This window comes from Maniola jurtina, chromosome 19 (genome assembly GCF_905333055.1).
Source record: "Maniola jurtina chromosome 19, ilManJurt1.1, whole genome shotgun sequence".
NCBI lineage: Eukaryota > Metazoa > Arthropoda > Insecta > Lepidoptera > Nymphalidae > Maniola > Maniola jurtina.
In genome coordinates this window covers 4539038-4567026 of record NC_060047.1, presented here as the reverse complement: position 1 = coordinate 4567026, position 27989 = coordinate 4539038, and the positions used below count along the sequence as shown (strand labels likewise).

Below are 27989 nucleotides of genomic sequence, written 5' to 3'. Positions count from 1 at the left end.
TCAATGTCATAAAATCGCTAAACAGTCGTAGATACAAAATGTACCTAGAGCTGTTTTTTTTTCACCGATTGCAAATTTTGATGTATTGAATTCAACAATCACACCAATATTATAAAGGAGAAAGTTTGTATGTGTGTGTGTGTGTGTTTGTTACTCCTTCACGCAAAAACTACTGGACGGATTGGGCTGAAATTTAGAATGGAGATAGATTATACCCTGGATTAGCACATAGGCTACTTTTTATCCCGGAAAATCAAAGAGTTTCCACGGGAATTTTAAAAAACCTACATCCACGCGAACGAAGTCGCGGGTATCAGCTAGTACTATCATAAAATATTACTCCATGCATTGAACATTGAATTTCATGTCCTCTATAGGTACATTGAAAATCACTTTCGAAAAACTTACCTGGGCTATAACTAGCTGTAGTCTAGCACATTCTAGGGTTCATAAAAGTGCAAAAGGTATTAGTTTTAAGACCTATAAATATATTGGCTTGTGCTTAAAGCTTGAGGCTTGGTTTTTAAGATTGCGGATGGGATCAAGTTGGTGATAAAATTAATAATTACGCACTTGGGTCAAATAACAGCTATCCCCAAGCATTGTAGGCATTATATGCATTATTTTAATAAAATTTATAACGTTAACAGTAAAAAAGCAGATTTCATCGTTAAATAATATTTATTTAAGTCACTTACGTATGTGTTGACAAAGTATCGTAAACAGTGATTTTGGGGTTGAAAATTTCTGCAACTTATTTCTACTTAACTTAAATTTATCATTAGCTTATTTTTTAATATTATAATTATAAAGTATGTAGTTTGGTTAGAGAGTTGTGTCGTTGATTTCGCCTTGCATCAATTGGAGTAATTTCATTCCCTTGTACGTCTAAAAGAGTTGTAAATGAAGCATGCATTTAACCCGTTTATGTAGCATACAATTAAGGCTTAATTATGCAGGCGAAACCAGATTTTACAACATGGTTGCATAGATCACTCAATTTCCTTTCTCTTCAATCAAGAACATGAAATACTGTGACGTTTCTTGTTCTTGAAGTTGCCATGTACCCATTTCTGTTGGTGGCTTATTTGGAGAAGGATTCAATAGGGTTTCTTCGATTATTTATAATTTTATTGAAGTAGTAAGTATACTTACCAATAAAATTCACAATATCAACAAAATAAAGCTGAAAACTAAAACCCTTTTAAACGCTGAAATATTAGAGTAAAATTGTTTTTCTGCATAGACAGCTAAAATCATAACCCTTCCTTTTGGCTTTGCCGCAGTCGTAAAAAAATGTGTAAATTAACTATGTGTTATATTGTATTGTGCAATGTGAACACTTGAACGACAATAATTTACATTATGTTACTGTTCATTGAATAGATATTGAATTATTCATAGTTACCATTGGATAACAGTGGGCGAATATCGAACGGCCATTTTGAAAGTTTATCCCATACCTACCCATAATATTTGCGTAGGTGCAAAATGTTATGGTTACGCCAATAGTTTAACAAACATAATTATTTATTCCTACGCTATTATTACAGTCAAATAAATTATCGTGTTTCACAACCACGAGAAAGCAACGTAGTGAAGCCTAAGTCATATTTCTGGAGAGAACTGAGAAGTGCTAGCTTATTTGAGATAATACGCGAACCCTCTTTAGGAGGACCAAATCCCCTGTTCTCATACAATACAAATAGCTCAAGAAGAGTTTCACGTTTTTCTCCCTCTTGGCTGATTTCGAGTTGAGTGGAGGATTTATTCATGTTAAAATAAAAATCTAATAATTTATCCAAATTGGGTATCATTTTACACTTTTTGATTGTCAAATTATGGAATTTGTAAGATAATAATGTAATGTTGATTAAAAAAACTATGAAATTATTGAGAGACATCTCCAATATATAACTAGCAAATTATTGTAGAGTGCCGAATCTTTTACATCGATTGCAAATAGGCAATCGCTCATTAGAAGATGGATACTTTTATTTTTAGGCTAGTTTTATACATGGATTTATTTATACTCTTTTGCTTATAAGCATTGGTGAAAAAAAATATGTTTTCCGAAGATTAAATAAATAATATGTTTTCCGAAGTGTAAATTGAAAATCGGATCTAGTGCGCAACCCCTCATACAAATTGTACTAGGCTACTTCTGATCGAAAGTTCTCTGATTTACTTCGGATGCAGTGTGCGTAGAGGGCCTAAAGGCCCTTAGGATAGTGTCGATAGCTCATCTAAACCGGCCAATTAAAACTCACCAGGCATAACATATCGTTCGCGAAGGACGCGTGCCTGCGTAAGAGCATCTGGCCTCTCGCTCGCACAAATTATCACCCCGCACCGCGAATCAGGTACAACTTTTATTACTATCAAAACCAGTTTGGCATAACTGCTGGGGAGTAATGAATGCTGATAAAATGCAAATATCAGAAATTCTTGATATAGTTCGCTAAATTGCTTGCGAGGTAGGCCCAATGTTATCCAGTTTATGCTTTGGAAATTATTAGTTTTTTATTAGGTAGGCACATTTTTACTTAGGTAGCACTTTTCTTAAAGCCTGTTTGATATTTTGCTTGCAATTTTATCAATTTTCTGTAGTTTGACAAATTTATTAATAAATACATTATTATTTAATATAAGTGCTAGCTTAAGTTAACATGTGCTTTCATGTGTGTGACTTTCAAGCTTAAGCTTTGCAACTTGAAAAGATGGCAGAACTATCTTTGAATCATTTAAAGAAAATAAAGAAAATAAGTTCCTACCTAATCTATTCTGCGTAACAATTTTTGTACAATGTAGATAGATAGAACACTTTATTGCACACAAAAACACATGTAAAGGAAAGAAGAAAACAGAAAAAACAATTGTGTGCAAAGGCAGCCTTATTGCTTGGAGCAATCTCTACCAGGCAACCTTTGCTGAAAGAAGAAGTGCTAGTGTTGGATAGTACCAAGCTGCAAGGAATTTTTAAAAAGACTTAAATATATACCTATATTTAATGTATGTTTTTTTATAAATGTATAGACAATAGACATAATATATTAAAAGTGGAGGGAAAAACTGATGCTGGAAGGCTGTTCTATATATACTAGCAGTTCAAATTAAAAGCGAGGCGGCAAATTAAAGAAATATGGAATAGGATCTTGATAGTTTACTTTAAGGGTCTAGCTAGACATACAGTCTGCATTTAGACCACAAGCTGTCTGCAAAAGTGAAATTGGGATGCAATTTGATTCCAATTGATACAATTGCATTGCAACTTGTAACCAACTGTGTAGTCTGCATGCAGTTATAGTGTGGATACACAGTGTAAAGTCAGTCAACAGTTGGCTTGATGTCCAAACAGGGTTCAAAGTGATAATTATCAAGATGAATATATATTGATAATTTCTTCGGCGGGGAGGAGCAACGCACGCAGAACAGACGGAAACGTTTAAGTGCAGAAACCAGCCCAGTGAGAGAAGAAGAAGAAGGTATATTGATAATTATCTTTGATAAGTATAATCGACAATATTTGCTAGTAACATCCAATTACTTAACACAGTTGAGATTGATGAGGATGATATTCCACTCAAAAATTTAACTAAGTAGTGTCCTTGGTTATCTTTTCATATTTTGGTTCAAAAGATTTTGTCACAAAATTCTGAACAAAAAATAAAAGATTACCTTGATTCTAAAATGTGTACTATTTACTCACTAACTTAACTACATGCTTCTAACGTGAGTTTTAGTAATTAATATGTAAGTTAAAAAAGGATTGCTATGCTTATATCTCGACGGTCCCTACGTACATAAAGACATGTCAAAAACCGAGGTTTACAGGAGAGCGTTATTTATGTTCAAACCGCTCTAGAAATAATTCTATGTACAATTATAATTATTATTTTTCTAAAATGTTTTATTAGCTTTAGGAACTTTATAATGGTATTTCTACATACTTTCCTTTTTTATATTTTCTTGGAAAAACTGATAGATGACTGTTTCTACGCTGATATTAAAATAAAAGCATGTCAGACATGTCTATGATACCTTTTTATACGCAGGAAAGAAGAAAACAGTTAATTAAATGTACAAACATGTAGGACATGACTTCATATACTTCGATAACAATAAAATCTTTGTTTTCTTTGTAATAATTATTTAGGAAATCATATTTTAAACAAGCATGTAACATTATAATTATTTGTGAAATAATTATATTTTCATGACTATAGCATAGTATAAGCGGATATGTCTGATATGACCGCTTTTACACTGATATTCTACTGGTCTAGGTTAGAAAAACAATAAAAATATTGATTTAAATATCGGTTTTGTATTTCATTGAGCTAGTAATGGGGACCCGTCTTGTTGGGGAACTCCCGCCGTGAATGACGTTATGTCAGACAAGGCCGCGTCCGCACCGAGTGGCGCGCATTTTAAAACACCGTACAAAACGATACGTATAGATATCCGCATCTACGACACTTATTCGTTGTAAATATAATACTTGTTCTCATATACGATTTGTAAATGACGTTAAATACGTAATATTAAAAAAAAATATATATACAGGTATGTGCATAAGGAAAATCTAAAGCCAATTGTGCAATAAAAAAAAAATGCCATTTTCGACATGTCTTTATGTACGTAGGGACCGTCGATCTGTTTGATAACTGTCGGATAGTTATCAAGTGGCATATTTATCTTGATAATTTCGAACCCTGGTCTGTCCCGGTCTTACAATCTGTCTATGTAGACTCTAAATCCAAGCCCATAATATTATACAAGTTACTTAATTAGTGCTTAGTAACAATAATCACAAATACCTAGTTACTTGGTACAAATCTAATAACATTTTTATCTTATCAACTTATGTCATATTCTTGTTGTGACTTTAAAAAAGTAATGCAAATATAGAACTGATAAATGTATGGACATAAACTTAGCCATGTGATACTATTAGTAGATAAAATGAAAAACTGGCAAAATAAATCAAACTATACCTTCCTTACTTACTATAATACTTATTTTACTACATTAGGGATTCCAGCTAATATAGGGCACTCTCTTGCACAATTGTATAGAAGTGATTTTTTTTTTAAATATAGTTACTTAAGTATCATAAAACCAACTTCATATCTAACCAAAAACACTGAAAATAAAAATAAAAATTTATTTATTAGCAAATATACTTATTGTGTATACAAGAGTTAATGTAGATCTAAAAAATAGTTTTTGATTATTATAAGATTATATTATTAAGACTTTTTTTTGGAGCCGGTGCTAATTAGCTTGTTGTATTAGCTGTACTAAGCTATTATACTGATTGCGAGCAATTTACTCTTATCTATTGAGGAGTTCCATTATCTATCTTTGAAGATATTTATCAGATCTTCACCAAAATATGGGAACACCTGGGAAGAATGGCTTACTATCCAGTATCCAATCTGATACATAGTAAGCCATTGGATAGTAATGTATATCTGGTTTATCTCTACAATAGAGCAATACTGACAAACTGACAGAACTCGAGCACCATTCCTACAGATTAAGAGAGAACTGGCCATTCTAGCCCTAGCAAGAGACGTATGGCGCGTACACACTTTAACAATAATCTATACAAGGAGATCAACATCATTATGTAGGTTTAAGTAACCTTAAATTATGAAGAAACTCGATTGAAATCCAAAGTTAATACTAATAATTATTATTATAACTAAATCACATGACTCAGCGGTGATACAAACGGTATATTAAAAGCTCGTTACAAATATGCAATGAACTCATCCGCTAATGATAGCTTACCGAAGCTCTCGGTCAGTTTCAGCATAACTCCGCCGATGTGCATGTCTCCTTTCACGACCATGGTTCGCTTTTCGTTCATGTCCGTGACGTAGATTGTGAGGTTCCATGACCCGTCACCAACTATTTCACCGTCCGCGAGCATTTTGTATGTTTCTGTGTTCACTTTGCACTGTAAAGTCACTTCCGAAGGCGCATCGCGATTTTAGATGAAAATTATCAAATCCACAACTACCATGCACGCTGAATGACATACGACTGGCGGCGCAGGCGGCAGGGGGGGAAGGGAACCGTAGTCAGTGGTTGTCCACTGACCTCTACTAACACAAGTTCGGTAGACCTGCGATTACTAACCTGCTTTGAAGCAACTTGATTTTCTTTATTTTCAAAACATCATGTGAGCGTACTCGGAATTAATTCAATTCCATTCCCAATTAGGTATTGTCTTTTAAGTGTGCCACCTGGAGACAGATTGTTTCACCAATGTAAAGTTTATAGAAAAAGCACGATGGAGATTGTTCGGCGAGAGTTGTTTTGCAGTTGAATTTTATGAATCTGCAATGTCAGTGATGAGAAATCTGTCAACGGGGACCAATGGCGGTAATTTGACAGTATTTACAATAATCTCTGCTATTAGCTGAAATACACCTCTTCCAGCGTAATCGTATTATGTCTATTTCAGTGAAGCTGCCCCGATGTGCTGCTCTCTAGAAGTTGGACTTCGTCTGTGTTGATGTTAGCTGGCGGGCGTGCTCTGCTTTTTTGGAGTGTTTTTTTGTTTGTTAAAACTGACTGGAAAGCGCTCGTGCGTATGTCGGCGAGCGCCGGCACAGACGGGGTCCATACTTGTATAGTTTCCCTAACTTGTTACAAATAACTACAAACTTGACATTGGCTAACTTTGTAAAGCCAGACGAGAAAGCAAAATAAAAAGTCCTCAAACTGGACTCGAAAACTAGGATTAGTGCTCAGTGCTCGATGATCAGTTGGGCCTTTTGGACCAAAATGGACCAACCATATTGGATCCAGGATACATACCTCATCGAAGGATAATACTAAAAAATATTGGACAGTAACAATGACTTTCCAACCAAGGACATCGCACTGGCGCGCATAACAAGGGACCAAGTAAGTGTGCTTATACTCGGTGTAAGCACACTTTCTTCATTAGTCGCATGTTCACTGCAAAGCTGTCAAGACGTCTAAATGCGCCATCAAAAAGTGCCGAAATAATACGTTAACGACGCAGAAAAAAGATGGTGTGACTTACCACCGGTAAGTTAATTTTATTTACGTAAGATAACATGCGAAAAAGTGTAAAATACTTAGTAAAACCATTGAAAACACTAGAAATATCTAAAATTATTTACAATGTTCCCATTCCTTTCTCTCACGCACATCGGAAAGAGACAGATGGAAGGGCGCGTCACGAATGTCGGGAAAACAAAACTGTGGAGTAGCTTTTTTTTGTTCAATGTAAAATCTATTGGCCATTATTGTATCACATTTATTTTATTATCTTTTGACGACCTCCGGTGCGCAGTTGTAAAGCAGTGGTAAGGCAGTCATAGAAAGATACATTGATGTTCGTCTACATTACATATGCCAGAAGGATACCTTAGAAAAGAAAACTAAATCTAAAAGACAAGTTTATAACAAATTGAATTTATTCCAAGGCACTTAGTATATTTAAAATTAAAATTTGAAGTAGAATAAACTTATATTTTCTTAAATTAGTTATTTTTCTTTACACACACTAAGTTTATAATCAGTGAACAATGAATTTCAATTTTTAATTTTTTTTAAAAATATAAATCATCCCACGTAAAACCATAAACACAGTAGGGCGCGTGAGTTCGCGGCCCGCAAGCGGACCGCAATTTTTCTGCTCATCAAGTTGAATTTCGGGTCCTGATCATTTTTTGCCAAAAAACCACTCTTCCATCTTTTATAATCTTCGAGATAGACACCGGCGAAATTTGTATGGCCGCCATATTGAATCCGCCATTTTGGAGTTTTTTTCAGCTCCCTGTCGATTGAATGAGGTTCTGAAAGACTTGTTCGAGCACCCCCCACCTATCTTCAATACCCTGGCCGTGCTTTTCACCCGTCTCCAAAATCCTCAATCATCAGCTCTCATCATTTGTCAGAATGAGAATTCTATAAAAACAAATTTTGAAAAGAAACCGCATCAAAGTCTTGCATAGTTCCCAACTTTTAGTCTCTTCAATATTCGCCATATATTTTATATCAAAAAAAAATCCACCATCTTGAATTTTTTCCGTTCACCAAGTAGACTTTCGGGTCCTGATCATCTTTCGCCAAAGAAGCATTCTTGCATCTTTTATTTTCTCCGAGATAGACACCATGAAATTTGTATGGCCGCCATCTTGAATCCGCCATTTTGGTTTTATTTTTCAGCTCCCTGTCAATTGGATGAAGTTCTGAATGACATTTGTTCGAGCACCCCCCACCTATCTTCAATACCCTGGCCGTGCTCCTCACCGAAATCCTCAATCATCAGCTCTATCCATATTTTTACTCCGAATCATTTTTTGTCCTCTATACGAAACCATCGGTAAAAAAAAAATCATACAAAATTTTACAGGAGAGGTGATCAATGAGTCAGTCAGTCAGTCAGTCAGTCAGTGAATCAGCAAGAGCAGATATATTTATAGTAATATAGTATAATAGTTTCATATTTACAAAAACGAAAAATCTCTCAAAGAAATAACAAAAATTAATAGTGCTACACTACTCCATTCCATTTTTTGTTCAAGTCTGCTTCTAAAATCACCTTATTCAGCTTCGAGTGCTTTAATCGATTTACATTGCGGCTTAATCACTGAGGTTAGTTTACAGGACTTGAATGTTAGCGGGAATGTATAAATGCAGCAGTTGAAGCTACATAGGGTGAATTTAGAAACGTGTGCCATGTTTGGGCTCTTGTGTTGTATGCCATGATATGTCCATGTGTAGAAAGTCATTGGACAGTAATATCAAAATATCAGCATTAGAACATTAGAACCAACTTCTTGTGACCTGTGAGGGTGGTGCCACATGCTTGCGGCAAACAATATTCAGCAAACGCCACAAAATATTTTTATATACAGTCTCAGACAAAGAATCAAGATGTACATCAAAATAATAATACCTTCTTAGAGCACGCTAAGCGTATAGAAAAGCTCTGAAAAGTGATAAAACCAAAAACACATTTTTTTGTCTTTGTCTTAGTTTAACTAGCCTTTTTTTGTTGGGCACATATTTTGTGCCCAACAAGCCTCTGTGACAGTGAAATAATCATCCACACGTTTGCCAGTGCATGCTGATTGCTATTGGTCGCAAGTATGTAGCATCACCATAAGAACTATTGCACTAATAAAGACTAAAAAAGGCTAGAACCCAGAGCTGTAAAGTCGTTGGTGGAGTTTTTCAGTGTTGTCAATTTAGCGACTTTGTAGCTTTAGCAACGACGACAGAAAATATTTAGCGACTTCTCAAGTGTCTTCGTTGAAAAACCATAAAGTTTTTTTGAACAACAATTTCAAACCCATGAAATGGAGATCACGGTCTTATAGATAACTTCTATCTACCTCCGAGTAAGTATGAGGCTGACTTGCTTCTTTCTTTGATGTTCTTATATTAACTATACATATTTGATAATATGAAAATGAAATAAAGTTTGATTAAAAAAAATCTTTGATTATGTATCGATGACCTATTCGGATTTCAGTAACTTCTAACTTTGTATACATCTGGCGACTTTTCAAGATGTCATAGCGACAAATGGTTTTAAAGAGTTGCAACACTGATTTTTAATGTCAAAATCAAAATGGTTGTCGATTATTCGTGTTTTATTTTTCAACACAGGTTTTTTCAATATAATTCAATTTCTTTAGTGAATAAAGGTACCTACTCACTTAACAATTAGGATACCAGACGAATATTTTAGTTAACTGTCAAGTCAAAATTACGCATGCATTACGTTGTTCAGAGTATTCGTCCTTTATGAACAATAAAAGGTTATCATCAAAAGAAATGGTCGCTAAAAGTAAAAACAAAGGTAGTACATAATTTACTGAAGTATAATAATCGTATGTTAGCGTACTAATCGACAGTGGTACAAATACTAAAGACATTATATATTTTCCAGCTTTGTCGTGTTCGACACCAGAACATCCACTAGAATTTGATTCACCTTCTCGAGATAGTGATTCTATTTGTGATTCCGAGTCTGCCAGTCCTGTACCATTTCTATGTACGCAAGATGGAGCCGAGGGTGAAACCGATGTTGTTTGGAATTTCTATACACCTAAGTCTGAAGCAGCCAAGTCTAGGTTCAAAAACACCACACCAGTACGCCGACGGACGAAAAAAACGAGACCAATATCAATAGAAAAACCATTACCCCGACGTAGGGTTGTAAAACCTTCCCAGAGGCAATCTGAGCTGCTTCAAGAGCTTATTGAATTGAATCAGAATTTGCATGAATATATCTCTAAAAAGCCTTCTGCTACCACAGCCAGTAAGCCACAATCTGAAGATGATATATTTAGTGATACAAGTGACAGTTCACCAAGAAGTGGCGTAAAAAGCAAGACTCGGTGCCTTCGAAAGAATGTTTTAAGTTCAAAATTTACCAAATCTGAACCAGAATGTGGCTTGGAGTCAGATGATTCAATGAACGAGTGCTTATTAAAAGCAAGTCAGGTTGTGGAGGAAAATATTTTAAATTTACAGCCAAAACCTGCAAAAAAGCCTTGCCTTGAGCCAGTTACAAAAAATTTCAAGCCTGGCTTATCTGTTAATATAAACCAGGATTCAATGGATGCCATTTTGAGTAATATCAAATTAGACTCACCATCTCTAAAAAGAATAAAGAAATGTGATTCGCCTAGGTTAAATAATGATTCTTTTGACTGTTTACTTGGAAATTTAAACGAAAGTGCCTTGGAGAGACTCACACAAATGCCTACAAAAAATGAATCAAGAAACAATTCAAATAAAAATAATGAGAGTAGTTGGATGTTAAAAGAACTAATTGTTTGTGATGGAAGCCCTTCAACCAAGTCTATATTTGGAAGGCATAATTCGATGCCTGAGTCACCATCTGTCAATAATAGCAATAAGCCATCAACTAGTGGAATGGCCTTTGGGAGGTACAGTTCAATGCCTTTCAACAAAAGTGATGAGAAAATGACAGGTGTGTATAATTTATTTTATGCAGTGCTGAATAGATTGAATTAAATTTTTTATCAATAGATAGGTTCTTCAGAGAAGTTTTTTCAAACAATCAAAACCTTATATACTAACAATGCAAAGCTGGGGTTAGATTTTCTTAGTGTTACAATAATAAATTGCTTCTGTTACTTTTTATCTAAATATGAAGCTGGTACTAAAAATTACATAAATTCAATGTGCCCATAGCAGTTCAATAGCTGAGAGCTTAAAATTCAGGTGTCCATAATGTACTTTTTATTCATCTTTATTGAACTATTGAACAGAGCTTTACTTAACCATCATCATCAAGCTATCGCGTTCACTACTGAGCACAGGGCTCCTCTCAGAATCAGAAGGCCTCAATCAGGCATTCCTCACTGTTAAAGTGAGGAATGCCTGATTGATTCCCAGACATTCCAAATAGAAGGCCAACATCTTACCACTTGACTATCACACCTATACTTTACTTAATATTACTTTAAAATTATTCTCTTATGATATTCCTTCTTCATATTAACCACTGCATTGTCAAAAAACCAGAAAGTTTTTGCTGTCCTTCCATAGACAATTAGGCTAAATTTTGCAGACAACTTGGATGTTTGATTTACGTTAACCCTAACCTGTATAATATGTATATTTATTGAACAACGAGTATTTATTCATCCAAGTGAACAACCTGATTTTCAGTTCCAGGTGATTCTCCAATAAGATGCACTCCAGATGAAATAAAGCAGAAGCATAAACAAGCTAGAGAAAGGCTTCTAGCCAAAAGGATGTTACCTTTTACCTCTACACAGCAGTCCAATACAGCATCATTACAGTCACAAGTACAACCAGTTCCTAAAAAAACAAGTTTCCAACTAAAAGTTCCAAGTAGTAAGGTTAATAATTATGTACAAAGAAAAGACACTGTCCAAGAACCCAATAATATAAAGTTGATAATTGAGAAAAAAAGACAGGAAGCTTTAATGAAGCTAAGAAGAAGGCAACCTCCAAATAAATAAATAAATAATACATTTTATAAAATAGAGACTTAAAAATCACACTTCACACTAATATTATAAAGGCAAAAGTGTGTGTGTTTGTTACTCCTTCACGCAAAAACTACTGGATGGATTTGGCTGAAATTTGGAATGGAGATAGATAATATCCTGGATTAGCGCATAGGCTACTTTTTATCCCGGAAAATTAACGAGTTCCCACGGGATTTCGAAAAACCTAAATCCACGCGGGCGAAGTCGCCAGCATCGGCAAGTTGTTAATAAAGCTGTGAAAGATGAACTGGACAGTACTATAATTATCCTTGTTTTATTAAGGAACTCTTAAAAATATAAACTGACCAGTGTTTCATAAGTTTAAGGTTAAAATCTATAGAAAACACTTTGACTTTGCTCAGACTTAAGACACTGTTAAAACAACAGTGTTATACTATTGGCATAAATATGTCTTGTTTTAAGTGTAAGCAAAGTCAAAGTGTGCTCTATAAATATCAACCTAACTTTTCTCTAACAAATTATATCGGATAAATTGATACTAATTTGGTTATGGAGAAACCTTCTCCATATAATATTGTGGCACTAGCCAATTAGTGCCATGATGCAAATGAAAAAATATGATTTAAATTATTTTTGTGAGTTTAAACTTTGTATAGTATTTTATGGACCTATATTGAGATAATTTCAGTGCCTATTTTATATGTGAATTTCTTTTTACTTTGACCAATAAGGCTGGATTATATGTGATTACTGATGACATTGTGATTTCAAACAAGTGACCTCAATATAATTTTATTACAGGATCAATTTTGTTATTCTTTAGTAGGAATGTTATGTTTATATTGTAACTTATGTACAAAAAAGAAAGGCTTCTTACGAGGATTATGTAGTCTACCCCGACTTGATTTTAAGCAGTTAAAACAATTGAAATAATATGGTCATGACTCATGTTTCATGCTCAAATACATCACATTATTTAGATAGTGATCCTGGAAAGTTATACATAATATATTAAATGTTGATCCATACTTAATATTATAAATGCGAAAGTGCGTCTGTCTGTCTGTCTGCTACGTTTTCACGGCCCAACCACTGAACCGATTTGAATGGAATTTGGTACAGACATGGGATACATCCCGGGAAAGGACATAGGCTACTTTTTATCCCGGAAAATCAAATAGAAATCCTACGGGATTAAAAAAATCGAAATACACGCGGGCGAAGCCGCGGGCATCCCCTAGTGTATTATAAATTCTATTCATATTTTGTCACTAGAAAATTTCTTTGGATCCATTTTTAACCCCCAACCCAAAAAGAGGGGTTTTATAAGTTTGACGTGTGTATCTATCTGTGGCATCGTAGCTTCTAAACTATTGAACCGATTTTAATTTAGTTTTTTTTTTGTTTGAAAGGTGGCTTGATCGAGAGTGTTCTTAGCTATAATCCAAGAAAATCGGTTCAGCCGTTTAAAAGTTATCAGCTCTTTTCTAGTTACTGTGACCTTCGCTTGTCGGGGGTGTCATAAATTTTTAATTTACACTTGGAGATCATACATCTACATCCATAAGTAAAAATTAAACAACTTTTGAAACTGCTAAAAATCTTTATTTTAATATTATTTAACACACTTAGATTTTAGTAAAATCTAAATTCGATAAACACTTTTATTTTTTTACTCTTTGATAAATAATAATTATGCAACTTTTTCATAGGTAGCTTTAATAGCAGCTTCTGAGGGGTAAGTCCCATTTGTTCTACAAAACTTGACATTATCAGACAAAATAAGACAATATTATCCTAATTTGCTCCATAGAAACATCCATTGAGGAGTTCTGTTCTCCATCTCTGAAGATATTCATCAGATCTTCACCTTTATATGGTACCACCTGCAAATTATACCTTTTCAAACGAAAATCAATTTTTCCTAATCAATCCAGGTGTCTTAGATTAATTGGGGAACATACATAAAAAAAAAGATTCCAACTAATTGAGAACCTCCTCCTTTTTTCGAAGTTGGTCAAAAACCGGATTTCCACTTAGTTTTATGACATCAAAGAACAGCAAGATTGAGGTGAAAAGCTACTATGTAGTTCTATGGTACTTAGGATAAAATTTAGAACTTGACGTCTTACTCTATTTACTAATGCTTTTACTTGTTGTGAATTTTTAGGGTTCCCTACCTCAAATGGAAAAACGATACCTTTATAGGATCACTTTGTTGTCTGTCTGTCTGTTTTGATGAAAAAATTCGAAAACCGTGAATTTGTGGTTAAATCACCAAAAAAAAATTTATGTGTTCACGAAAAATTTAATTCATTAAATCACATATAGATGGAGCAGACCGTTATTAACTTGCAGAGTTCTGCATAAAGGTGTTAGGTATATCATGTACGTTTGTGTGTTACGATTCGTACTTGACCGGTTTTTAGTAGTGAATTTGTTACAATGAGTCTTCCTCCTTCACCACCAGCAGTAAATCATCACACTTCATTGTACTTCTTTCAATATTACGCCTGCGCTTTTTGTTAGATTCAATTACCATTTTCTTCCCACCTTTATTCTCTATATATTTGTATAGTTCTCTATTGTGCAACTCTAGGCTCATAGCTTTCTGTCGTAATGCTTTTATTTTAGAAAATCTTTTACGGGCTGCTTGTTCAAGGTGTTCTACTTTATTTTTCAATATTTGTATTTGATCCCTGTACTGTAGACATTGACTACAATCAGTTTTGTCAATCGCAACTAAGGGTTTTGGTAGGTTAAAAGTTTCAGTTTTTGCTGAAGATCTTAAATAAGGAGTGAGAGAGGGTTCTGTACACTTAGGTGTTAAGGGCACGATAACCATTGTAGGGTAAGCGCCTGTATTAGGCGTTTGGTCCTCCTGTAAAAGAAAAACCGTTTAGGATGGATCCCACTTATAACAAGCTGCAAGTAACACATTCCTTAATACTGAAATTGACTGAAAAAAGAAAGTCTGAATTATGTATGCTATTTAGGGCAATATTGTGCAATCTATATAAAACAAACACCTTTACACACATGCATTTTGATATTTTACTATAAAAAAAATCAAACATTATTTTGTTTTGTAGGTAGTGCTTATTGGCAGTTCTTGGCTACAACTTGGTATACCTGCTTGATGGAAAGCAATAATGTGGCCTAAGATGGGATGCATATGCCTAGAATAGGTATGCCTATTCACTCTTGTTTTCAATATACCTGGATTATAATTGTTAGTAAAGAGTTGTATAGACAAATTTATAACTATGATGTTTTTGTATAGTAAAAGACAGGTAGTAATCAACACATTCTCATTAAAATTGAAAAGAAAGAAGTACTTTTTTTTTATATGGCTGTTGTGGTAGGTTCAATGTTGGTACAGCTGATTCAGTGAGTTTTCTATGTTTTCTGTAGGAACAGATATTGGTAAAACAGTCCGGTGTAAAGTGCTCTGAGCATACAGTATGGTAATTTTTAGGTGTCCAGTCAGGTTCGAGATCCACTGCATCAATCCACTGATTTAGAAAAACTTCATCTGTGGGAAATCTAAAATACAACTCATTTTACTATTAAATCTTATTATGTATTTTATTTAGGTTATTTATTAAATGGTAACTTATAATACGCCACTGGTACAAACTGGTACGCCAATAATATTGCTATCCTGAGATATTGTTTAATACTATATCGCTCATTTTATTGACAAAAACTTACCTATGAAAGCTAATGTTTTTACCGTGGGTTCCTTTTATTCCACGGTGAGACTTACAATTTCTTACTACACATGCCATCACTTTTGTTGTTTTGAATTTTTCAATAAAAGTTCCTTGAAAAGTTCACTAATATAAACACAGACCAGTAATCCGGAGCCCCAGGTTAGGATCCGGATCCAGGTTCAAAGAGTATATCATCACTACGTTTTATCCGGATTATAAAAATAAATACTGTGACAAGGCTCTTTTGGCACTTGACTGATATTGACAGAGGGGCGTACTTGTAGAAGAAAGGCTGCCAACAATTAGGATCTCCTCAATTTTAGAGAATATGTTCAAAATCGAGTAAGTTTTACCCGTTTTACCTAATGTTGACTGAATGAGAAATTGAGAAAGCTGTCGTTGTTTCTATTTAACGGTAAAAATAAAAACCATTGGTAGGATTGTGAAATGTCACGATGTCCCCTTGTAAGTGATTGGTGTTAGTTATGTAAAAAAATCTGAATTTCACTGGTTTTGTTTAAATATTAGTACCATAACTTATACATAACTTTATGATATATCCGTAATCCTGATAATAAATACCGCATAAATGTGTACGCATCATAGAGGTATATTTAGCACTAACTAAATAAGTATTGTATTGCATAAGGAAGGCGGAGGACCGTGTTTGGTGGGGAGATCTTAGAAAGGCCTATGTCCAGTTGTGGACGCGTTAGTAACTAATACCTAATCTGTGGCGTACACAGGCTGATGGAACGGAATGAATGGAAAAAGTATATAATTTGAGCAGCTAAACATGATAAGTTGCATGGACATGCGACCTATCATGTTTACCTGCTCAAATATCATATTTATCTATTACTAAATATAGCTATAAGACGCAGACACATATTTTGTGCTGCATTATCAGAATAATATATCGTGATGTTATATTACAGAATGGTCAAAATTTACAAGTAACTAAGTATTTGATTTGCTTTTAAACTCAAAAAGGCAATAGCCCATAGCAGTAAAGTCGGTTGAAAAAAAAAATGGCTTATGTCAACTATCAAATAATCAATGTCATTTGTCAATGTCATTGACACGATCATCAACTAAAAAAGGTTACGATTTATATAGTGGAAAGAAAATACGATTTTTTATTCTCATAAAAATACTATTTATTGTATATTCTATTCTATAGAAACGAGTTAAATAGAAATTAAGAGTATTTATGCTCTCGTAAAAATACCACAATAAATGGATTATTGCAGTTCAATTGCTACATAACTTCAATTTAAGTTTTATCGCATTAAACATGGCAATGAATTGCTTTCGTCAATTTAGCAGAACAGTGCTTGGTGTTCCAAAGGCGAGAATAGTATCCCACAGAGCACTCAATACAAGTCTGCCGGCTAGGCTTGGCATGATACCTATTGTGGTCGAACAGACAGGCAGAGGAGAGAGGGCATATGACATTTATTCGAGGCTTTTACGTGAGCGAATTATTTGCCTAATGGGACCGATAAATGACGATATCAGTTCTCTAGTCGTTGCTCAACTGTTATTCCTGCAATCGGAATCCAGTAAAAAACCTGTGCATCTCTATATAAACTCTCCCGGTGGGAACGTGACTTCCGGTCTCGGTATATACGATACAATGCAGTACATAACTCCGCCAGTAGCGACATGGTGTGTTGGCCAAGCTTGCAGCATGGCATCCCTGCTCCTAGCGGCCGGGGCACCAGGCATGCGCCATGCTCTTCCTAATTCCCGCATCATGATTCATCAACCGTCCGGTGGTGTAAGGGGACAAGCTACTGACATACAAATACAAGCTGAAGAGATTTTAAAACTGAAGGCTCAAATCAACAAACTTTTTGTCCGTCACACTGGCCTGCCTGTAGAGAAAGTGCAAAATTCTATGGAGCGTGATTACTTTATGTCACCAACTGAAGCCAAAGCGTTTGGTCTGATTGACAATGTACTGGAGCACCCACCATCTGTTATGGAAAGTGAATGTGCATCACCACCAGCGAGTCCGGCCACTGCAACTACTGATTAGTTTTTGTTAGATAGTAAATTATAACAAATTTATTATTATGGGGTTATAAAATACATAATACACAACTTTAATTTTTTAAACATTTTTTTCTAATATGATAGCGAATCAAATTGTAGTAATAGGAAACATTTGTGTAGACTGGTAGAACAGGCAATGATGGTTCCTTATATGAGAGGAGTCCTATTAATTAATAGTTGCTAGTAATTAAACCATTGTTAGCGTCCTCTGAAAGAATAATGGAGAATGTTAATGGAGTGATTTTTAACAGACATGTCAGCTGTCACACTTTTAGAAATAAAAAAATATATTAGAAACTAGATGATGCCGGCGACTTCGTCCGCGTGGATTTTGATTTTATAAATTCCTATAGGAATTCATTGATTTTACGGGATAAAAGTTGCCTACATCAATATCCGGAATGCAAGCTACCTGTGAACCAAATTTCATATAAATCAGTTGAACAGATAGGACTTTAAGAATCCCATAGGAACTCTTCAATTTACTGGGATAAAAAGTAGCCTATGTCCTTCCCGGGGGTAAGCTAACTCTGTACCCAATTTCATTAAAATCTGTTACTGTTGGGCCGTGAAGAGGTAGCAGACAGACAGACAGACACTTTCGCATTTATAATATTAGGTATGGAGTATGTATTATCATCATGATCAACTCGTCGCCGGCCTACTACTGAGCATGGGTCACCTCTCAGAATGACTTAGGCCATAGTCTGCCATGCTGGCCCAGTGTCAATGAGTAGATATTACACACCCCTGAAAACATTATGGAGAACACTCGGGTAGGCAGGTTTCTTCACGATGTTTTTACAGCAGCAAGTAGCTAGTGATGTTTTATTGCTTAAAACGCATAGAACTCCGAAAAGTTAGAGGTGCATGCCGGGATCGAAGCCCTGACCTCGAGAATAGAAGGCCGACGTCACTACTAGCTGTGCCACTGGGCTATCATGGTTTCTATGTAGGGTAGGTATAGGTCATTATGGTGTATCTATACTTACTAATAAATAAAATTGGAGTGTCTGTCTGTAATTTCGAATTAACTACCGCATATTAAGGTCATATGGTTATTTGAACGATACTATAACTGAATCACACGTTTTTAAAATTTTTGTCTGTCTGTCTATCTGTCCGTCTGTCTGTCTGTCTGTCTGTTTGAAAAGGCTAATCTTGGGAACGGCTGAACCGATTTTGACGGGATTTTCACAGACAAGTAGAGAATTGACCAGGGAGTAACATAGGCTACTTTTTTAACCGACTTTCAAAAAGGGAGTTATGTTTTTCTACCTATGTACACCGAAATCTCCGAGATTTCTGAACCGATTTGCGTCATTTCTTTTTTAATCGATAGAGGAACTTTGCGACATTGTTACATAAAAAATTTGGAGTCCAACTCCTCAATCCTGATGCTGCAGGGGATCTGACCAATCCACGCGGGCGAAGCTGCGGGCATCAGCTAGTTTGTCATATTATGTATGACACATATTATTCCCCGACCATTCACACCCGACTGCATTAATTAAAACGATTCGCGGTCAAATGATCGTAAAAAGGTTTGAGGATTAATTAATGATTGAATTTCAACAGCCAGTAAAACTTATTAAGTAAGTATATCTATTTTTAACCCCCGACCCAAAAAGAGGGGTGTTATAAGTTTGACGTGTATATCTGTGTATCTGTGTATGATGTATCTGTCTGTGACATCGTAGCTCCTAAAACTAATGCACCGATTTTAATTTAGTTTTTTTTTTTGTTTGAAAGGTAATGATCGAGAGTGTTCTTAGCTATAATCCAAGAAATCGGTTCAGCCGTTTGAAAGTTATCAGTCATTTTCTAGTTACTGTAATAAAGTAGGAAGGAGTATAAAGCTTAGACTAGCGACCTGCCTCTTCCTTACTTGGGTAAAAGTTTTTAGAATCCCTTAGGGTTAGAGTTTCAAAAAGTCCTAAAACACTTAAATAGGTCTCTTCATTTTAAACCGAAAATCTAAATATCAAACATGGATGTATTGTACCTATATACTCGTAAGTAACGATCTAACTTGAAAAATGACTGGCTTTCATATTTTTCATCCTCTATTTTTTAATCTTTTTGTGGGTGGAATTTCCAGAAACATATTTTTCTTTACTTTTAACCAAATATATATGCGCTTGGTCACAATTACACTTGATGGAAAGTGATGATGTGGCCTAACATGGAACGCGTTTACCTAGAAGATGCCTATTCACTCTTGTTTTAAAGATACCCGGGAAATTAGTAGGAAACACAGATCGTGGAAGAGCATTCCAAACCTTAGCCATAAGAATGATGACGCGAAACGTTTCGTGCGTGTAGACAGAATGTCGACGACACAAGGATGGAAACTCGCCCAACGTCTTGCGGTTCGGTGGTAAAATGGTGAAGGGGGCAAGATCGAAAAGTTCCTGTGCACACTCCGAAAGATATCCTTAGTAGAAAATTTCGATAACCGGAGACCTTACGGCGGTGATCGAGACTTTGAAGTTTCGCCATAATATGAATTTTCATGGATATAACCTGAAAGATAACGGATTCACAAATTCTCATCATCCATTTAACCGTCTTAGGGCTGAAATTTCCAATAATATTCAAATTCGAAATAATTTTATTCAATTAAACTTTTATAGGTATTTTTGAATCGTCAAAAGCATCCACCACTGGTTCGGAATGCCTTTCCTACCGAGAAGAAACAGCAAGAAACTCGGCGGTTGCTCTTTTCAAAGATTTGATATACAATATTATGCCATGTATAAAAGTAATTGAAGTCCCGTGTCTCTTATTAATAAGTGCCTGCGTCATAAAAAGAACCCACCTATCAAAATTCCAAGTTTCTCACCCGGCGGTTGAGATTGCTTTCGTAGATCAATCAAGACAACTCTTTTTGCACGCATAGAAGATAAGATTCGAGTTTTCTTGACGCCTTTTTGGGTACATAGGAACCTTTTGGTACAAAGCGGTCATCAGAATAAATGAATGGCGTTTAAACTTAAATCATTTAGATAAAGTCTGTTCTAAGTAAGTGTTTGAAGACTGAAGAGTTTCATTTGCACCTACTCAAACAAGGTCAACCTCACCGAGAAGACGAATGTAGGTTGTTAGATTCAGAAACAGCGCTTATGAGCGTTGGGTCCTTCCATTATCTGTGAAAAGTTGAAAAGGCTTGAGGCTTTGGGGTGTCCGCGCTTGCGTGGTCCCCGGGTCGATATATGCTGACGTCAGCAGCGTTTCGGCTTCAGTCAGCCGCCGGTGGCCGCAGCGGAATCATGTGGCTGCAATGCTTCGCTGCGACGGTGTTGGTTGCCGCCGCCGCGTCCCGCGAAGTCTTCACCAACTCGTTCCTGGTGCGCTTCAAGCGGTCCCTGGGCCACGAGGAGGCGCACGAGCTCGCGCTCCGCCATGGCTTCGACAGCCTCGGCCCGGTAAGCAACCACGTGATCATATGTAAACATAACCATAAGCTCTGCTATAGTTATGAGAGTAACATGATTTCGCTCGGAAATTGACAAACGCGCTACATTTGGCTTATTCAATTTTATCGACGTTCATATGTCAGATTCAGATTACAATGCCCTAGCTAAGATTTCGAAGTTTCTTAGTCTGAAAATCAGTTATTCCGTCGATGATGTTAATGCTTAGGTCATACCTATTTTATTTTAGATCAATTAGAATAAATAACAAGTGTAAATTAAAAATTTATAACACCCACGACAAGTGAAGGTTACAGTAACAAGAAATTTTTAAACGGCTGAACCGATTTTCTTGGATTACCTAAAGCTAAGAACACTCTCGATCAAGCCACCTTTTAAATAAAAAAAATTAAATTAAAATCGGTTTAGTTTAGGAGCTACGATGCAACAGACAGATACACAGATACACACGTCAAACTTACAACACCCCTCTTCTTGGGTCGGGGGTTAATAAATGCCCTAAGATTTCGAAATTTCTTAGTCTGAAAATCAGTTATTCCGTTGATGATGTTAATGCTTAGGTCATACCTACTTTATTTTAGATCAATTAACTAGAAAAACAAAACATTTAGGTACTAGATGATGCCCAGGGTTTCGTCAGCGTAGATTTATGTTCTTAAAAATCCCGTGAGAACTCTTTGATTTTCCGGGACAAAAAGTCTCCGGGATGGACACAATATCTGTATCGAATTTTGTCAAAGGGCCGTGAAAAGGTAACAGAGAGAAAGTCAGACAGACACACAGTTTCGCATTAGTAGGTAATAGTTATTAGTATGAATTAAACAAAACTAAATCTGAGTAGATAGGTAAGCTTCCTACTCATTTCGTAATTATGTTATACCTAGGTACTTCAAACGGCATGCACGTTGGAAATGTTAGCAAATGTTTTTTTAATCTAACCATAACAAAGCGGTTTGCCATTTTGAAAATGGGAAAAGCGGCATAGTAGAAAACTCTGCGTTCGAATGGTTTGTTACTCATTTTACAAGTGTAAATTAAAAATTTATAACCTCCCGACAAGTGAAGGTGAGAGAAAGGCTGGAAAAGAGCTGATAACTTTCAAACGGCTGAACCGATTTTCTTGAATTATAGCTAAGATTTCTTAGTATTTTATTTATAATTTTTAGTTCAGATCAAGCCACCTTTCAAACAAAAAAAACTAAATTAAAATCGGTTCATTAGTTTAGGAGAAACGATGCCACAGGCAGATACACAGATACACACGTCAAACTTATAATACCCCTCTTTTTGGGTCGGGGGTTAAAAATAGGTACCTAATGTAATATAAGTATCTAAAAGCAGTTAGCTTATTTTGAATAATATCTATTAAATAAAATTTTATTAAAAAGCGCTTCCGATTCTATGAATTAATAATTACAAATCAAAAGAGAAAAATAATTTCCGGGTAATGTTGTTTTGCCATTTTCTTTGTTTGATAAAATTAAGTAACTAATCGTTTAAAGCTATGATAGCCTAGTGGTTAGCACGTCCGCCTCCTAATCGGAGGTCGACGGTTCAATCCCGGGCACGCACCTCTAACTTTTCGCGTTAAAATGTGCGTTTTTAACCCCCGACCCAAAAAGAGGGGTGTTATAAGTTTGACGTGTGTATCTGTGTATCTGTCTGTGGCATCGTAGCTCGGTTTTTTTGTTTGAAAGGTGGCTTGATCAAGAGTGTTCTTAGCTATAATCCAAGAAAATCGGTTCAGCCGTTTGAAAGTTATCAACTCCTTTCTAGTTACTGTAACCTTCACTTGTCGGGGGTGTAATTTTTTAATTTACACTTGTAAGTAATTAAATATCACTTGGTTTAATAGTGAAGGAAAATATCGTGAGGAAAGCTGCATGCCTGACAATTCTCCATAATGTTCTCAAAGGTGTGTGGTAGGTGGTAGACTATGGCCAAAACCCTTCTGAGAGAAGACCCGTGCTCTGTAGTGAGCCGGTGATGGGTTGATCATGATGATGATGAGTAGAAGTCTATCGGATGGGGATGATGATGATGATAATGAAGTAGTTACAGGAACCTTATGAATCACACTAATATTATAAAGGCGAAAGTTTGTATGTCTGTGTGTGTGTGTGTATGTTTGTTACTCCTTCACGCAAAACTACTAGACGGATTTGGCTGAAATTTGGAATGGAGATAGATAATATCCAGGATTAGCACATAGGCTACTTTTTATCCCGGAAAATCAAAGAGTTCCCACGGGATTTCAAAAAACTTAAATCCATGCGGACGAAGTCGCGGGCATCATCTAGTATTTATTAATTTCAAACAAACCAACAGGGGTATCTAATATTAGCTTCCATCTACAGTCTACACACATGCAGAAATAAATAACAACACGTAGGTAAGTACCTACTTGGTTAAAAGAAAATGCTTTTCATGCAACGACATGGCGTTACACAAAAGCTTGACTGTATCGCAACTCGCAAGAACATTTGAATAATGGCTCGTGCAGCTTTGTACACTTCACCCGCGATGTTATATATCAAAGCTCGATAAGGTTGCCCTTTCGTTTACTAACCCTCGACCTAAAAAGAGGGGTGTCCTAAGTTTGACGTGTGTGTCTGTCTGTGGCATCGTAGCTCCTAAACTAATGAACCGATTTTAATTTAGTTTTTTTTGTTTGAAAAGTGGCTTGATCGAGAGTGTTCTAAACTTCCAAGAAAATCGGTTCAGCCGTTTGAAAGTTGTCAGCTCTTTTATAGTTACTTTAAGCTTCACTTGTCGTGGGTGTTAAATTTTTTTTAATTTACAGTTGTTTATTTAGCCTTTGATTGCGATATCTCTATATTTTAGGCAATTTTTTTTTTGTTTAGTAATAACTAGTATTTGCAATAGTGAATCCATGATCACACTAATATTATAAAGACGAAAGTTTGTGTGTATGTGTGTATGTTTGGTACTCTCTCATGCAAAAGCTACTTGACGGATTAGGCTGAGATAGATTATACACTAGATTAACACATAGGTGAATTTTTATCCCGGAAAATTAAAGAATTCCTACGGGATTATTAAAAACCTATATCCATGCGAACAAAGTCCCTGGCATCAGCTAATACAAATGCGAAAGTGTGTCTCATTCTTCTCATTTTGAGAGGAGACGCGTGATCTGTACCCGTCACAATTGGTTAAATGGATGACCCGTGAAAATCTAGACAGACAGACTTTTCCATGTATCATATTAGTATGGATAGTACAGATTAAACTGAGAGGATCGTAGGTAGATACTGCGATATTAATATGGATTACTAGGAAAAATGGATACCTACCTACGGGAAATGAATACCTACACCCAATCGACGCGGAATGAATGCATGAGTACTTCTCATCAACAGGCAGGCTTAACTGCCCCCCATTTACATCTGATACCGCAGCGCAGATACCCCTGACATTGATAAAGATACTTTCGTGCAGAAATGCGGGTAGGTTCAACGGACACACGTGTTCGATGACTTTTTATCTATTTTTAGCTTCTCATTTTATTTGTGACTAGCTGACGCCTGCGACTTGGATTTAGGTTTTTGAAATCCCGTGGGAACTCTTTGATTTTCCGGGATAAAAAGTAGCCTATGTGCTAATCCAGGATATTATCTATCTCCAGTCCGAAAGCCAAATCCGTCCTGTGGGTTTTGCGTGAAGGAGTAACAAACATACACACACACATACAAACAAACATTCGCCTTTATACTATTAGTGTGACAAGCGGTGATAGTCTAGTGTGAAGACGTCGAGAGTTCGGGGTTTGATCCCGGGCAAGCACCTCTTACTTCTCGGAGTTATGTGTGTTTTAAACTATTGAATGTCGCTTGCTTTAACGGTGAAGGAAAACATCGTGTGGAAACCTGCATGCCTGTGAGTTCTCCATAATGTTCTCATAGGTGTGTGGAATCTGCCAATCCGGTGCAATTATAAATCTAATCTTAAGCCTCAATAACTAAGCGCTTATAGGAGCGGTCAGAAATCCGAAAGGTTGGCGGTTCAATCCTCACCCGTTGCACTAGCACAAGCTTTACGCTTAGTTGGAGGGGAAGGGGAATGTTAGTCATGATTAAAATAGCTAATATTCTTTAAAAAAAATGAAAGTTATAAATCTACGGATGACGTCGCGGGCATCATCTAGTCAGAATATTATAAATACGAAAGTAACTATCTATATATGTCTGTATTTAGCTTCTGGGTAGGTACTTTGATGCTGCCCTCGATGACTACAATATGGCCTAAACCAATTCTGAGAGCGGACCCATTTCACTAAATAAGAATTTTATGCCCATGCTCAGTAGTTGGCCGGCGATGGGTTGAAATGATCATAATGGTAACGATACCACATAGAGATCGTTAGCCATGCCATATCGCGAAAGTCTAAAGCTCATTTCAAACTACGGCTATAATATGTATAATAACCCAAAATATAAATTATATCCCGCGATTGACGTGATTCACACTATGAGATATAATATGTTAACCAGTTCAATTGCGTCAACTTGACGTCTTATATAAGTATAAATACTTTGCGTTGTTTACTATCGCAGTCAAGCGTTTTGTGATCGAATAAAATTAAAAAAAAAATCAGCAAAATTGAAAGTAAATAGGTACCTATTTCCTTTATTGGTCACTGGGTCATACCTATATGTAGAAACCTACTCAAATAACGTATCCGTATCCCGATGGGAGTTGTAACTTTAGAGGGTCGTCAAATACTTTTTGCGTTTGACTTAGGAGGATTCGTTTTTATATAACGAGCCACCAAATTTTTAGGAAACGTCTAAGAATTCAAGCTATAGGTATTTGTGTCGGCGTCTAACAGGGAAATAAAAAGTGCCGAAAACATTTTCTTTCTTTTGGCTAGCTACTAAAGTTCAGAAGCCTATCAAGTCAAGTCAAATCAAAGTCATTTATATTCAAAGTGAGTGGGTAGTACTTAGGTATCTACCACTGTACACTTTTTAACCAATAATTTAGGAACATCGGCTGAATGACTAATTACCTTTATTATTTATTCTCTATTTGTCTACTAATGGTCTACTAGCAAAAAAACTTGCTAGTACCCTCGACAATACCCTCGACAAGTGAAGGTTACAGTAACTAGAAAAGAGCTGATAACTTTCAAACGACTAAACCGTTTTTCTTGGATTATAGCTAAGAACACTCTCGATCAAGACACCTTAAACAAAAAAAAATTAAATTAAAATCGATTCATTAGTTTAGGAGTTACGATGCACAGACAGATACACAGATACACACGTCAAACTTATAACACCCCTCTTTTTGGGTCGGGGGTTAAAACAAATTGTTTTATAATTAGATACCTACTTACCTACTTCTTCCAGGCGTCAGAATATTATGTTATGATAAATAATCTAAGTATTTCATTTTCCTTTAAAGTTTATTTACGAGATTTGCTTTTAAAGATATAAGTAATATACCACCAAGCCACCGCAATTACACGCCAAGTGAGCACTTGATAGACATCGCTGATTACAGAAAAGCCTTGACCTATGACATACAACGAGTGACCCCCTACACCCAACCAAAGGCCAAACTTTGATAATACAACAACTAACGTAATGTATGAATTTTTGGTAGGAACTATGATGGGCTTGAAAATCGGAATATTTTTCAGCTCCGGAGTCGGGTTTCGATGCTCAGCGATTCAACTCCGGAGTTTCAAAGCTTCGTTGAAAAAAAAGAGGCTGTAATTTGATTTGAAGAAAAATGAAAAGAAAACTTTTTTTTTCAGTCGATAAAATTGTGCCTAGTTTCACCCAATTTCATAATAAGTGCACTTTATAAAGACTAGTGCGCATTATAAGTTCGGTGTAAGCATTGAACAAAAGCGGCGATTTATGCATCCCTGGCGAACGCCTGCGCTGGGTTGGATGTTTTGTGACTAAACGTCGTTTATTCGCACCGATGCTGCATCATCTGATAAGATGAGATATTGCGATATACCCATGTCTAGAAAAACATTCCACAGTTCAGGCCATTTCACAGATTCAAACGCCTTCGAGAAGTCAACAACGCAAGTTTGAGTTGGTTTATAGGTCTATGTTATTTCTGGTCCTATAATACCGACTCTTTTATACTTATAATTTATGTAGATACCTAACCTTCCAAATAACGTAGGTATGTCTTATTCACAAATAATATGAAATATCATCGAAGGCTTTTATGAAAGGAGCAAGTAATAACATAGTAATATGAGAGCCAGATAATTGGCCAATTTCGTCTCTTTCTTCATGTGAGGGGGCTGAAAATGTTATAGAAATTCTATTTTTGATACATAATATATAAAAGGATATTATATCTACTATATCTATGCTATATCAATGTAAAGTTCAAACTATTGGGTCAAGACACTTGAAATTTTGCACATGCATCTATAACGTAGCTATCTGCAAGAAAGAATTTTGAAAAATACCAACGAGAAAACATTAATCCACGTGAACGAAGTACCTACCAAAAAAAGCTAGTAAAATACTAAATTAAATAGGATTGTAAATAAATATGGGGGTTGATAGGAGCTTTTTAATGTTTTTTGCGAGAAATTATCATCATATTCAAGGCTCTTACTCGTATGTTTCACCATAATTTTCATACGGTCCTTCTTAAAGGACCTTACAGGACCTTCAAAAGCTTCAAGATGAATGAGGAGGGAGTCTATTCCATCAACCTGGTTAACCTGGAAGCGATAAGTCAATTTATGAATAAAAAATATT

At 35.8% G+C, this 27989-nt stretch overlaps 5 protein-coding genes across 8 annotated transcripts in view; 3 read left to right on the top strand and 2 right to left on the bottom strand.

The window, feature by feature from the left end:
• Positions 1 to 6066, bottom strand: part of LOC123875228 (unc-112-related protein-like) — a 48533-nt gene extending 42467 nt beyond the window's left edge. For both annotated transcript variants that reach the window (XM_045920951.1, XM_045920952.1), the window contains exon 1: positions 5796 to 6066. In XM_045920951.1, the coding sequence (XP_045776907.1) occupies positions 5796 to 5941 (146 nt within the window). In that variant the 5' untranslated portion in view covers positions 5942 to 6066. The remainder of the gene's footprint in view (positions 1 to 5795) is intronic.
• On the top strand, positions 1 to 12050 carry LOC123875232. Of its 2 annotated transcripts, none has more exons than XM_045920957.1 (4): positions 1 to 5; positions 9749 to 9859; positions 9950 to 10999; positions 11704 to 12050. In XM_045920957.1, exons 2-4 carry the CDS (start codon positions 9805 to 9807, stop codon positions 12018 to 12020), a joined length of 1422 nt encoding a protein of 473 aa, XP_045776913.1. In that variant the 5' UTR covers positions 1 to 5; positions 9749 to 9804; the 3' UTR covers positions 12021 to 12050. The 2 variants fall into 2 exon arrangements, with proteins under 2 accessions (XP_045776913.1, XP_045776914.1); XM_045920958.1 differs by lacking the exon at positions 1 to 5 and adding an exon at positions 7435 to 7444 and having other exon boundaries at positions 9765 to 9859.
• Positions 12051 to 14145: 2095 nt separating this feature from the next.
• Positions 14146 to 16303, bottom strand: LOC123874880 (THAP domain-containing protein 1-like). Of its 2 annotated transcripts, none has more exons than XM_045920427.1 (3): positions 15726 to 16303; positions 15350 to 15557; positions 14146 to 14889 (listed from the first exon to the last, which is right to left on the bottom strand). In XM_045920427.1, the coding sequence occupies exons 1-3, from the start codon at positions 15800 to 15802 to the stop codon at positions 14452 to 14454; spliced, it is 723 nt and encodes a 240-aa protein (XP_045776383.1). In that variant the 5' UTR covers positions 15803 to 16303; the 3' UTR covers positions 14146 to 14451. The 2 variants fall into 2 exon arrangements, with proteins under 2 accessions (XP_045776383.1, XP_045776381.1); XM_045920425.1 differs by having other exon boundaries at positions 14146 to 14892; positions 15726 to 16302.
• Positions 16304 to 16807: 504 nt separating this feature from the next.
• Positions 16808 to 17842, top strand: LOC123874874 (ATP-dependent Clp protease proteolytic subunit). Its single transcript, XM_045920420.1, has one exon. It carries the CDS (start codon positions 17025 to 17027, stop codon positions 17769 to 17771), a length of 747 nt encoding a protein of 248 aa, XP_045776376.1. The 5' UTR covers positions 16808 to 17024; the 3' UTR covers positions 17772 to 17842.
• A 3184-nt stretch (positions 17843 to 21026) lies between these two features.
• Positions 21027 to 27989, top strand: part of LOC123874843 (neuroendocrine convertase 2) — a 54180-nt gene continuing 47217 nt past the window's right edge. The window contains exon 1 of the mRNA XM_045920366.1: positions 21027 to 21216. Coding sequence (XP_045776322.1) covers positions 21061 to 21216 — 156 coding nt within the window. The 5' untranslated portion in view covers positions 21027 to 21060. The remainder of the gene's footprint in view (positions 21217 to 27989) is intronic.